Consider the following 13211-nt stretch of genomic DNA (forward strand, 5'->3'; position numbering starts at 1 on the left):
AGAGAAGTGCTGCAGGTCCGAGAAATAGAATCATAGAATGCCAGAGCTGGATCAGGGGTATGCTGGAGCCAGCTCATACTGGCTGGAGAGGACCAATTGTTAAATTTTCCATTTGAATAATTATATCTTGGAAACAGAAAACATTACAAATCAAGGCTTGATTAATTGATTTATAGACTTAAGAAAGAAATGAAGAAAACAATAAAGATGAGTAAAGATTAACCTTAAAAATGTCATCCATGTTCCTAATCCCCTCTCCTCACTGTTTAACATTTACCAGCATACTTCTGGCTGAAAGGGGACTTAGTGACATTCTAATTATAGATGTCATAGATCCCTTTGACAGTCTGAGCAAGTCTATGGATCCCTTTTCATAATAATGTTTTAAAATACCTAAAATGCATGATAGCAAAGGAAACTATTATGCCATGAAATGATTTATGGACCTTTATGGGATCCATAGAATCAGGTTAAAAACTTCTCTAGATCAGCCTGATAAATTTATAGAGGAGAAAACTGAGGCCCCAAAATGTATCTTTATGCCTGAAGGTCCTGGAAAATTGATAGAGTTGGCAATAATAATGATTCACAAGACAAGGAATCTATCACATTTCAGTAATTGTAATAATAATGGTTAGCATCTACATAGTGCTTTAAAGTTAGTAAAACACTTTACATCCCGTGAGGTAGGTGCTATTTTCATTCCCATTTCACAAATGAGGAAACTGAGGCAAAAAGAGGCTAAATGATTTGCCAGTATCACACAGCTAAGTGTTTGAGCAGGATTTGAATTCTGATCTTCTTAACTCCAAGTCTTGTACTGCTATTCACTGGGCTACTTAGCTATCAAATCGTTCTCTTCTGTGAAGCAAGTATAACCTCCATCAGAGAGAAAATTAATGACTTGCCTATAATCACACAGCTAGAAAGTATCAGAGCCAGGATTGAACCCAGGTCTCCTAACTCTTAATTCCAGCACATCTTTCCCTAGACCAGAGTCTCTTGCATTCCATTCCAATGCTTTTTGCATTGAATCACCTGAACCTTTACTAAGGGGCAGAAGGTTGTAAGTGGAAGGCCCCTTCCCGAGAGAGAAGTGGGGACAGAGAGTCACCTGTACAGGTAGTAGACATGCTTGTAGATCTTCCCCCAGGACTGTGATACTTGTTCTCATATCTCTTTCAATGCATTGCTCCTAATTCTCTGCAGGTGCCCTAGAGATTGGGCAGGCTTTGCCTATCCACACAGGCCGCTACACCTGCACAGCTAGGAATGCTGTTGGTGTGGCCCACAAGCACGTCATCCTCACAGTGCAAGGTAAGGATGATGGGACTTACCTTCTCATTTCATTGGAGATGAGAAAGGATTCCAATGCAGAGAAAAGTCTCTACTCCTGGACTTTTTGATGGGAAAGGCCAGCCAAGCTCATGATCTAGAAGCCTATTGACTTAGCTCTTGGGAAGGACCCATCAGCTCCTTCTTCCTCTTCAAGGTTCTTGAAACTTTCATAAAAGAAGTCAGGGGTTCCCTAGACCTTCAGAAGGCATGTGTATCTAGGACAGTGTCTCAGGATATAGTTCTGTGGGACCTTTGCACTCCTCCCTTCTCTACTGTCCTTCTCTTTCAGCCTCCCCAGTGATAAAACCATTGCCTGGTGTGGTACATGTGATGGCTTTAGCTGATATAGTCCTGTCCTGTGAGGCCTCTGGCATTCCCCGGCCAACCATCACCTGGCAGAAGGAAGGGCTCAGCATTCCTACAGGTGGGACATTTGTGTGGCAACTAAGATAGGAAGAGAAGGTAGAAACAGCCTGATTCTAGGGGGACCTCTCTCAACCCTCCAGTGGACAATGAAATCAGCTATTTCTTTTTTACCACTAGGTTTTGCCTATATCACTCCCCTGATTCTGACCCCTTCCTCCTTTTCTTGGATTCTCCATTCCAACTAACCCACCTCCTGTCACTCTCCAATGACCTCCTATAACAGCTTTATCATCATCCCAGTTAGAAGATTAAAGAAAGGCATTTTGCTCGTTTTTTGACTTCTTGAAATAAAAGCATCTCTGATAGCTGCTAAGCCTAATTTCCAATATTGTCCATCCAGGTATTGGTGCCCAGATTCTGCCCAATGGGCAGCTCCGGATATCCCAAGCTAGTGCAGAAGATGCAGGCAATTACTTGTGCATTGCTAAGAACCCCTCTGGCACAGCTCTGGGGAAAACTCGACTGGTGGTGCAAGGTAGGAACTGATAAGAATCTAGACTAGTTCTGAGATTGAACTATTTGTAGAGGCTTGAGAAATCTCCTTTTCATCAGCTATATCTCCCACCACCACCATCACCACTACCACCACTGCTCAATCAGAAGGCATTTGGAATCCCTCTACTGGGAGAGGGAGCCAAGGAAAAGAAAAGTTTTACTTAAAACTGGGCTCAAAGAAAGAGTCACTCAAAAACTACTGACCCTGGACATTTTTCCTTCTCTCTCTTTTTTTTTTTTAATAAATTTGTATTATTATCTTTTGTTTTTACATTACATACATATCCCACTGTATATATCCCCCTACCACCTCTAAAAGATCATCCTTTAGAGCAAGAGTTTTTAACCTGGATAGGAGGAAAATCATTTTCAGAATCATTGATTTTTCTTGCAATCGCATATAGTTTCTTTAAAAACATTATTCTGAGATAGGAGCCATGGCTTTCACCAAACTCTCCAAAGAGGCCATGACATGAAAAAGGGTTAAGAACCTCTGTCTTATATAATAAAGAAGAAAACTTCAGCAAAACTAACCAACATTTTGAAAAAGACTGATATTATAGCTCACACCATGGTACCCCATTTCTGAAAAGAAATAGGGTGATATATTTTCTTGGATCTCTTCTTTGGGGCCAAATTTTGTCATTATAAGTTTGCATGTACTCTCTTTTGTGGGGATTTTAAGAGTGAAAAAGCCTCTCTCTGATGGAAGTTAGTATTTGACTATTCATGATATGCTTTTTTTTTCCCCTGAGGCAATTGGAATTAAGTGATTTGCCCAGGGTCATACAGTTAGGAGCTGAATTTGAACTCAGATCCTCCTGACTTCAGGGCCAATACTCTATCTACTGTACCATCTAGTTGCCCCCATGATAAACTTTTAAATCCCATATTCACGAGTTTCTCATAGGCTATCCATGCACACATCCACTGTCAGCTGGTGTGCATGCCGAAACCATTGAGTGTGATGTCTCACCCATCCAGTGAATCTGCCAGTATTGCCCATCGCTCCCCCCTCCTGTTTCACTTCCTACATCTCCTGCTTCTAACTGGCCACCTTTTTTACCTTAGAACAGAATTAAAAGTTCCCTGAAGAATTGGGCAACCAAGCTTGTTAAATCAGTAACTTATAATTTTATATCTGCTGCTATCTCCTTACCTAAGGGACACACTTGTATTCACTGTTTTTTCTAAAGATTACTGGGAATATAGCAATAGAAGAAATGGAGGTAAACACAGGTCAAGAACTGAAACAAGGGGGCAACTAGGTGGCGCAGTGGAGAGAGCACCAGCCTTGAATTCAGGAGGACCCGAGTTCAAATCTGGTCTCAGACACTTAGGACTTCCTAGCTGTGTGACCCTGGGCAAGTCACTTAACCCCAACTGCCTCAGCAAAAAAAAAAAAAAAAAAAACTGAAACAAAACACAATTAAGGAGACAAATCTGCCCTTTGTTTTGGGGAGATTATGCCATTGGGAGTTAATCCAGATCTATGTTCCTGAATATTAACATGGATGAATGCGGATGAATGTGAATCTGAGCAAACGTTTTATGATATTTGTCTTGACAAGAGAGCTAGGTTCAGAGTTGGAAAGCTGGGTTTGGATCCTGGTGGTTCTGTCATCTGGCGTGTCTGTCACTCTCCTGTATGAGCCTCCATGTCTTGCTGAATAAAATAAGGGACTAGATGGTCTCCATGACCTCTAAAACTCTATATAACCTTATGTTATTTCTATTATGTCTACAAGCTCTGACCAGAGGAGGCCATAGTATCATAAGATGGAGTTTTCACAGGGCTGAAGATCTCATTTAATCCAACCTCTCATTTTGCAGATGAGAAAATTTGAGTCTCAGAAAAGTAAACTACCTTGCCCAGGGTCACACAGTGCTTAGCACAGTGGGTACTTATTAAATCTTTAGCAGTTATTGATATAGTTTATAAATAGCAGAGTCAGGATTGGAAGCTATGTGCTGCTGCTTCTTAATCCATGCGTTTCTACCAAACTGATGTGCTCAGGGATACTGTTTAAAGAAGGAATGATGTGACTATAATCTCAGGGATACTGTTTGAAAGGAGAATAATGCAACTGTAACTTCAGGGATACTGTTATCAAAGCTCCAAGTTGTTTTGATCGTTTGATCATCATACTTTTTAATGTTTGCCTAAGGAATACTCTATTAGTTTATAATCATACTTACTACAAAAGAATGCTAGTTTTATTTATGAACTCGGTTTGTAACCTGGCTCTGGAAGGCCTAATGTTATAACCTCTGAGCCATAACATTAACCTATCAGTGGAATCTTGAAACTGATCCACTAGCATATCAATTGCTTTCATAAAATTAAATTCAAATCATAGAAGTTAGCCCCTAAATTAGTACCAATAATCTAAACAAACTCCTAAAACAAAAAAATTCTTACCTCTATAAAGTTTGTTCCCTATTACTCTGCTAATTTCTCTTTTAGAATTTAACCCTTTGCTAACAGCAGAATAATAAAATCTTTGCCCCTTGAATTGGACATGGTCTAAGTCTACAAATTCTTTTGAGACACCTAGTGACACTGTTAAGAAAACCCATCAATACCAAAGATCTTGTCTGTGTGTGAACAAAGCTCAAAAGGCTGGTTTACAAGTCATGGGTGAAGACTGTGTTAGAATCATCATGTTTGGAAGCATATGAAAAAAGAAATTATGACTGATGGTCAGCTAGATGGGATAGTAGATAGAGCACTGGCCCTGAAGTCAGGAGACCTGAGTTCAAATTTGGCCTTAGACACTTAATACTTCGTAGCTGTGTGATCCTGGACAAGTCACTTAATCCAATTGCTCCATAGAAAAAAAGAAGGAAAGAAAGAAGGAAAGAAGAAGAGAAAGAAAGGAAGAAAGAAAGGAAGAAAGAAAGGAAGGAAGGAAGGAAGGAAGGAAGGAAGGAAGGAAGGAAGGAAGAAGGAAGGAAGAAAGAAAGAAAGAAAGAAAGAAAGAAAGAAAGAAAGAAAGAAAGAAAGAAAGAAAGAAAGAAAGAAAGAAAGAAAGAAAGAAAGAAAGAAAGAAAGAAAGAAAGAAAGAAAGAAAGAAAGAAAGAAGAAAGAAAGAAAGAAAGAAAGAAAGAAAAGAAAGAAAGAAAGGAGGGAGGGAGGGAAAGGAGGGAGGCAGGGAAAGGGAGGAAGGAAGGAAGGAAAGAAGGAAAGGAAAGAAGGGAAGAAGGGAAGGAAGGAAGAAGGGAAGAAGGGAGGAAGGAAGGAAGGAAAGGGAAGGAAGGAAGGAAGGAAGGAAGGAAGGAAGGAAGGAAGGAAGGAAGGAAGGGAGGAGGGAGGGAGGGAGGGAGGGAGGGAGGGAGGAAGGGAGGGAGGGAAGGAGGGAAGGAAGGAAGAAGGAAGGAAGGAAGGAAGGGAGGGAGGGAGGGAGGGAGGAAGGAGGGAGGGAGAGGAAGGAGGGAGGGAAGGAAGGGAGGGAGGGAGGGAAGGAGGAAGGGAGGGAGTGAGGGAGGAAGGAAGGAGGGAAGAAAAAGAAAAAAAAAGTTATGACTGAACCCTTACAACCTTGTTCTCCTACTTTTGTCCTTGCCAGCCCCTCCTGTGATCAAGGTGGGCCAGTCTGACCTCTCAGCAGCTGAGGGTTCCCAGGCCCTTCTGCCTTGTGTGGCTCAGGGCATCCCTGAACCCCACATCACCTGAAGAAAGATGGGTTTATTGTGTCCAGTATGGAGGGGAAATATGCCATCCAACCATCTGGGGAACTGCTAGTGAAGAATTCAGAGGTAAGTTAGGTCAGACCAGTGGCTTCAAGAGTTCCCAAAAGGAAGACTAGTAAGGGCATCTGTCATGTAAAAATAGTTTCCAATACTCATTTTTGTAAAACTTTGTGTTTTAATTTTTCTCCCTGATTCTCTTATCTCCCCCTTCCCAAAGACAACAACAAGCAATCTGTTATAGGTTAAATATGTGCAATCCTTTTAAATATATTTCCATATTTGTCTGACTAGGATTCTCTTCCTCCCTGCCCTACTGTGGGAATGAAATCCAGTCTTCTTGTTTATTCTAAAGCCATATCCTTAAAGCTTTCCAAGTGTCTTTTGTACTGCTCACCACAAAGAAAAAAGAAACTGGCTAAAAATGATAAAACAAGTAAAAAAAAAAAAATCCACCAAGTTATTGGAAGCTTTAAAAGCTCTACAATCTTATGTTAGCATTGACATTTCTTATAATGTCTTTAGAGATGCTTCTGTCTTTGAGTTAGGAGACTACTGGATAATGAGCAGATGACAGAATCAGAATCCAAATAGATATCAATGGGTTAGAACAAAAATAAGTCAAATCTAATAATATTGAAATTTAATAGACATAAATGCCAAGTCATAGACTTGTGCAAATTCAAAGTAGGGGAGGTACAGCCAGATGACAAATACTGTTAAAATAAAATAAAAGATCTGGTATTTTAAATATATCACAAACTCAATTTGAGTCTATAGTCCAAAGTGACTGTCAAAAATTCTGATGCAATCTCTGGCTGCTTAGTGTCCAGAATGAGAGGGGATAGTGCTATTGTTTTCTATCCCAATCAAAATACATCTAGAATGTTTTATGCTCTCTTGTGGATACTACCTTTTAGAAAGGATATCAACAAACTGAAACAGATGAAGGTGATTGTGATTTGGAAGATAGCAAAAGTAATTTCAAGAGGGAGAAAGTGCTAACAACCGGAAGTCAATAAGATGAATTAAAGAACTGGTGAAAAAAATGAGGTGGGATATCATAGTTATCTTTGAAGATGGGACTATAAAATAGAAAAGGCTTTTGACATGCGCTTTGTTTTTGGAAGTAGGCTATGGCAGGAAAATTGGAAAGGAATATATTTCAGTGTGTTAAATGGGGAAATATTCTAACAATTTGAGGTGTTCAAAAGTAGAATGGTATGCCTAGGGAAGTGAGGGGTTTTCTACCACTCTTAATCTTCCAATAGAGGCTGGATGACTCTTGATCGGCAATATCAGAGAAGGGATTCTTGCCCAGATGAGGATTGGATTACATGGCCTCAAATATCTCTTCAAAATCTGAAAATCTGTGATTTAGGATCTGAGTTCCAAGTTATAATTCTACCACTTACTAGGTGTGAGGCTTTAGGCAAATCTGAGGCTTAGTTTCTTCCTCTTTAAAAGAAGAATTTATGTCATACTATTCACTCATAGCAAATGAGTTAGGACTTATTTTCAAGAGTCAGGGAAATAGTGATAGTTTTAAATGACCAGGAACCATGGAATCCCGTCACACTTTGTTTTGTTTTGTTTTGTTTTGCTTTTTTAAGAAAATAGATTTAGTTTTCAACATATTAGATGGGTTTCAGGTCAACAGTCTCTCCAGGTTTTAGGAAACCAAGAGAAAACATGCCAAGCTTTTCTCTCTTCCCTGATAAAATATAAACTAGAGATTGTGACTGGGCTAGAAGGGGCAAAGGCAGTACCTGCCAGTTATTAGCATTCTCTTTTTCTTGAAATTACTTTAAGCTCTTCCATAGCCAGAGACCAATTAATGTTTTTCTTTGAGACAGTTTTAACTTGTCTTTTTCTGAGTATGTGTTCTGATCTTCTTTTTCATCACACTAACTTTTTTACTTAACTAATAAGGGGATGCATTGTCCAAAGCTTCAGGGAATATGTGCAGCTGTTTTCAAAGGTACTTCTAGGTACCTTTAAGTTTTCATTTCTTCCAAAGTGGTATGATCCAAGGAGAGATATTTACTACTCTTCCGATCTGTGCTCTTGTCTATGAATGACCATAAGCATACTTTTTTTGCTCTGGAACTTTGATGAGAGTCCCGGCTCCAATGTGGCAAGATCTGGTGTGCTAGTTCACCCTGGGATTGCCACCCAGGACTCAGATCCAAGTATGGGCTAAGCAACAGAGTACTACCTTACTGCTAGCAAAGAGACCCCTGTAATTTTTTCTGACCAGAAGTTCAATACCCTTGCAGCTGGCTGCAATTGCTGAGCCAGTTGTTCCTAAAGCCCTTTGCTGCTTTTCTGAGGCCCAGTCTGCACTATTCTACCTTCACCCTGTTGCAACAGATCTTTCCTACTGATCTTCTAAGTTGTCTTGGGCTGGAAAATTATTTCACTCCATCCTTTTATGGGTTCTCCTACTTCAGTATTTGTTTGAGAGCATTATTTAAAGTTGTTCTGAGGAGCTTAGGGGAGAACTCAGGCATGTAGCTACCTTTTCTCTACCATCTTGGCTCTGCTCTCCCTTATAACTATTTTGCATTTAATGAATCAGTTGTTAACAAACATTTATAGCTTATGATGCACTAAGCTCCAGGAATACAAAGAACAAAAAGAAAGAAAGAAAGAAAGAAAGAAAGAAAGGAAGGAAAAAAAATTCCTGCTCTCAAGGAGCTTATTTTCTATTGGATACAGACAATACCTATATTTAGAGTCAGATACAAATAAATAAAAGGTAGTTAGGGAAGAAGACTACATGCAGGTGGGGGTAGCACTATTGATCTGTGTTGTTGCTTCTTAGTAGAATTGAAGCTCCTTGAGGACAAGGATTATTTCTTCTTTGTCTCTGTAGTATAGTACATGGCACATAGTAGGTGCTTAATAAATGTTTGTTTGGACAAAATTGAATTCTGAAGACTTTTAGAGTACATTGATTCATCTTAAGTCTGTGATTGTTATCCTAGGGTGATACTCTGCTTGGGTGGGGAAGGCGGGGGAATGTCCACCATTCCTGAAATGACTGATCTCTTCATCCTCTCCTGTAGTGGCGAGATGCAGGAACATATACCTGTACTGCAGAGAATGCTGCAGGCAGTACCAGCCGCCGAGTGCATCTCTCCATCTTGTCCCTACCGACCTTCACCACACTGCCTGGGGATCTGAGCCTTAATCAAGGGGAGAAGCTGTGGCTGCGTTGTACTGCCCGTGGAAGCCCCACTCCTCACATCAGCTGGATGATCAACAACAGGCTAGTCACAGGTCTGGGCCTACTTGGATTAGGGGGTGAAGTGGGCTTAGGGGAACTGAGTAGGAAGGATCAATGAATGTTGGACAAAGGGACCATTCCTGAGGGGCAGCTTGCTAAAACAGAGAAGATGTGGAATAAAAAGATAACACAGGAAAAATAGCTAAGTAACATGATTGAGTGCTCCAGACTTAACAAGGTGAGGATACTAAGAAGAAAAGAGAAATCTAGTTCCTGGCTTTCTCTTGCCATCTCTCTCCCCACAGAGGGCGTGTCGGAACAGGATGGGGGCAGCACCCTTCAGCGGGCAGCCGTCACCAGGGAGGACAGTGGCACTTACACTTGCTGGGCAGAAAACATCGTGGGCAAAGTCCAGACTGTCAGTTTTGTCCATGTGAAAGGTATTTTGTGTTCTCAGCAGGGCCATTTGACTGATAGACTTCTGATATAGGACAGAGAGGTCCAAATAGTCCTAAGATAAGTCAGTACAATTTACTTCTATGTCATAGCTATCTCTCAATCCACATTTGTCCCAAAAGTTCCACAACAAGCAATATGCATGGTATCAACATTTTGGTTTTTACAGAGGAATTAAAATGGGATTTAGCCATAGTAAATGATTTGCAAGGGGCAGAGTGGTGTTGATGACTTTAAAGGGCCAGAACTAGTGGGATCTCATCAGACTTAGCTTTCAACATATTAGGTAGGTCGTAGGCCAGGAGTCTCCCCAAGTGTTAGGAAACCATAAGGAAAAATGCCAAGTCTTTCTATCTTCCTCAATAAAATTTAAAAAGCTTGACTGTAAGGGTTCTTCCATTTCCTGTGCCTGGAACATAATAGGAACTTAATACATGCTTGCTGACTGACTGATTGATTGAGGTGCTTTGAGATCCTGCAGGGATACAGGCTGGTGAAGCCTAGAACATTAGTGCATGTACATCTCGCATTGTGATCCTTTTGTGATGTGGAGTGGGAGATAGGGACCTTTGGAGGAGGGGTGTTCCGTCAATGGAATATTATCTGTAGCTCCCATCTCTACTGATGGTTTCAGCTACAAGTCATTCAGTCACTTGATAAAGGAAGAAGGGGACACTGAGCTAGAAATGATACCTCTCTTCTAGCCAAGTCCCTTCAATCCCTTCCTCTGATCATCATCCCTCTGCAGAGGCGCCAGCTCTACAAGGTGAGGCCTCCTCCCACTTGGTAGAACTCTTGGGTGACAGTGCTCGATTGGACTGTGCCGCTCGTGGTGACCCAGCACCTGTCATCCGCTGGATCAAAGATGGCTTACCAGTGCTCAGCAGTTACCATAGGCACCAGCTGCACAATGGTTCCTTAGCCATCCACAGGACAGTGGTAAGGCCCCATCAGTGGTCTCAGGGTAGAGAAGCACAGACCCAGGGACATCCTTGAATCTCTCCTTATTAAGTCTGGGGTGGTGAGGCTATGGTCTGGAGTAGTATCCGAGACAAGTTCCCGTGATACAAGAGTGGTCTCTTGATATACTACTGGCATAAACACATTAGAAAAATGGGAAGCTAGGTGGACAGAGCACCAACCCTGAAGTCAGGAGGACCTAAGTTCAAATCTGGCCTCAAACACTTAATACCTCCAAGCTGTGTGACCCTGGGCAAGTCGCTTAACCCCAATTGCCTCAGCAAAAAAACAAACAAACAAACAAACAAAAAACACAACTACATGATAAATAATTACTGATAGGGAAGTATTTATAACTAAATATGAGATAGAAGAAGGTCATAAAAGACAAAATAAAAATACTTGCTTAGCATAAACAAATCACTTTATCCTCTCTCCTGGTTTCAGTTTCCTTTTCTGTAAAATGAAGATGTTGGATTAGATATTCTCCAGAGTCTTTCCTAGCTTTAAATTATGTTATCCAGGAATGTCTGCCCTACTGGGGGAACTAAAGGTCATCTTGGAGAAAACTACAATTCTATTATGTTGCTTCACCCTCAATACTTGCAGGGGATAGCTGTAGACATCTTCAGTTTTAATGATACTGATCTTATTGTTCAGGAATTTTTTCCTAACCCTTTTGGATCATAGGACTTAAAACTGGAAGAAATAGTAGATGTCCTCAAGTCCAATTCCTTTCCTCCATTTTCACATTGAAGGAAATAGCAAATTTAGATAATTTGCCTAAATTCATACAAATAGTAACAAAGCTGGGATTTGAACCCAGGTCTTTAAATTCATAATCTCAGCATTCTTTATCCAAATCGTAATCTCCTCATATTTTCACTCTATGTCTTCTTTTGAGGGAATGAGAATTTACATCCCATTTGAATAGAATGGGAATTCTCCAGTGTTTAAAAAATGTTTGGTGCATGGTAGATGCTTAGTAAATGCTTGTTGACTGTTTATCTAAAGTAGATCTCTTTTGAACTCCCAGTATGGCCTCCTCCCCTATCACCAATACCTAAGATTGGGAACAGGACTGGACTTGTGATTTGAAATGACATAGGGTATTTCCAGATAAAGAAAACTCCCTCTCTCAGTGAATGCAAATCAGTATTTTCTCTTCAGCTTAATGGTCTTCAAGAGTTGCCTAGGACTCTGAGAACTTATCAGTTATCCATGGTCACACAGCCAGTATAGGTCAGAAGTGGAGCTGGAACCCAAGTGTGCCTGACTCCAAGGCTAGCTCTTTGTCCATGACAGCCTTTGGATGCCTGCTCCCCTCCCCCTTATTTGGGACACAAGTTTCTATTTTATTTATCTAATCCTCTTATGACTTTATAGACTTCTGCCATAACTCCTCCATCTAGATCATTGTGTCTGGGACAGATTGTTCTTAAGACTCCTAATTCCTTTCTACTAAGTGCTTCCCTCTCTTCCTTTTCCCTTCTCAGATGGAAGATGCTGGGCGTTACCTTTGCTTAGCGGAGAATGAAGTAGGTGTGGTGGAGAAAGAGGTGACCCTCATCCTTCGAAGTGAGTCTGGTCCTTCCCTGCCTTTTGGACTTCTGATCTACCTTCCTCTCCCTCCCCCTTACCCCCCTCCCTCTGCAGGCTGATGTGATATAGTTCTGGGTCTATGGGGAAGAGGTTGGCCAAATACATTTGGTACAAACCCAGCGATAGGCTGAGAACACAAGGTAGACAGAGGTCTTGGACATTTATGCTGGGATATATCGATACTTCTTGGTTGAGTTTGTTTAAGATTTCTTTGAAGCCCAGGGAAGATAGGAATAAATGTTTGAGGTTTGAGGTTCAGGAAAATTTAGGAATAAAAATCTAGGACTGGGAAGAAGAGGCTAATAGGATCATAGATTTAGAACTGGAAGGTGCCTCTGAAGCCAGTGAGTCTAACCCCCTCAATTTTACAGATGAGAAAACAGAGAGTTAAGTTACCCAGGATCACACAGCTAAAGCTATAAGCTTATTTATAAGCCACAAATCCTGAGACAGGATTCAAATGCAGATCTGAGATAATGGGATGTTACAATTGAAAGGACTCTTAGAGATTCTTTATCCAAATCATTCCCATTTTACAGAGGAGGAAACTCAGAAAAGAAATGGCTTGCTTAAGTTCACAGTTAGTATCCTTGATAGCCACTTCATACCAGGCTCCAGACTGAGGACCTATTTGACTGTTTTTCCTAGTTAGAATCAAGAGTTAAAGTCATGGTGAAGAGTAGGGGTTACTGCCCTGCCCACATACACACACAATACACTTTTTTTTGTTGTTGTTTTTAATAGTAGCTTTAAATATATGCAAAGATAGTTTTCAACATTCACCACTGCATTGTGTTCCAAAATTTTCTTTCTCCCTTCAACAGCATGTTGTTAAGCATGCGCAATCCTTCTATACATATTTCCACAAACAATACACTTTATACTTATATGGGTATGTGCTATTATCACTGACATAGAAAGTAAACTCCTTGAGGGCAGGAACTGCTTAATTTTTGTCTTAGCATCCCCAGTGCCTGGCACAATCCTTTGGCACATATTAGGTACTTAATGA

General features: G+C 40.7%; 1 protein-coding gene across 1 annotated transcript in view; it reads left to right on the forward strand.

Annotated features, from left to right (window-relative positions):
• Positions 1–13211, forward strand: part of HMCN2 (hemicentin 2) — a 192083-nt gene that overhangs the window by 155008 nt on the left and 23864 nt on the right. Inside the window, 9 exon segments of the mRNA XM_074293875.1 lie at positions 1210–1317; positions 1628–1762; positions 2105–2239; positions 5829–5930; positions 5933–6018; positions 9021–9234; positions 9487–9621; positions 10386–10576; positions 12094–12175. Coding sequence (XP_074149976.1) covers positions 1210–1317; positions 1628–1762; positions 2105–2239; positions 5829–5930; positions 5933–6018; positions 9021–9234; positions 9487–9621; positions 10386–10576; positions 12094–12175 — 1188 coding nt within the window.

This window comes from Sminthopsis crassicaudata, chromosome 2 (assembly GCF_048593235.1).
Source record: "Sminthopsis crassicaudata isolate SCR6 chromosome 2, ASM4859323v1, whole genome shotgun sequence".
NCBI classification, from domain to species: Eukaryota; Metazoa; Chordata; class Mammalia; order Dasyuromorphia; family Dasyuridae; genus Sminthopsis; species Sminthopsis crassicaudata.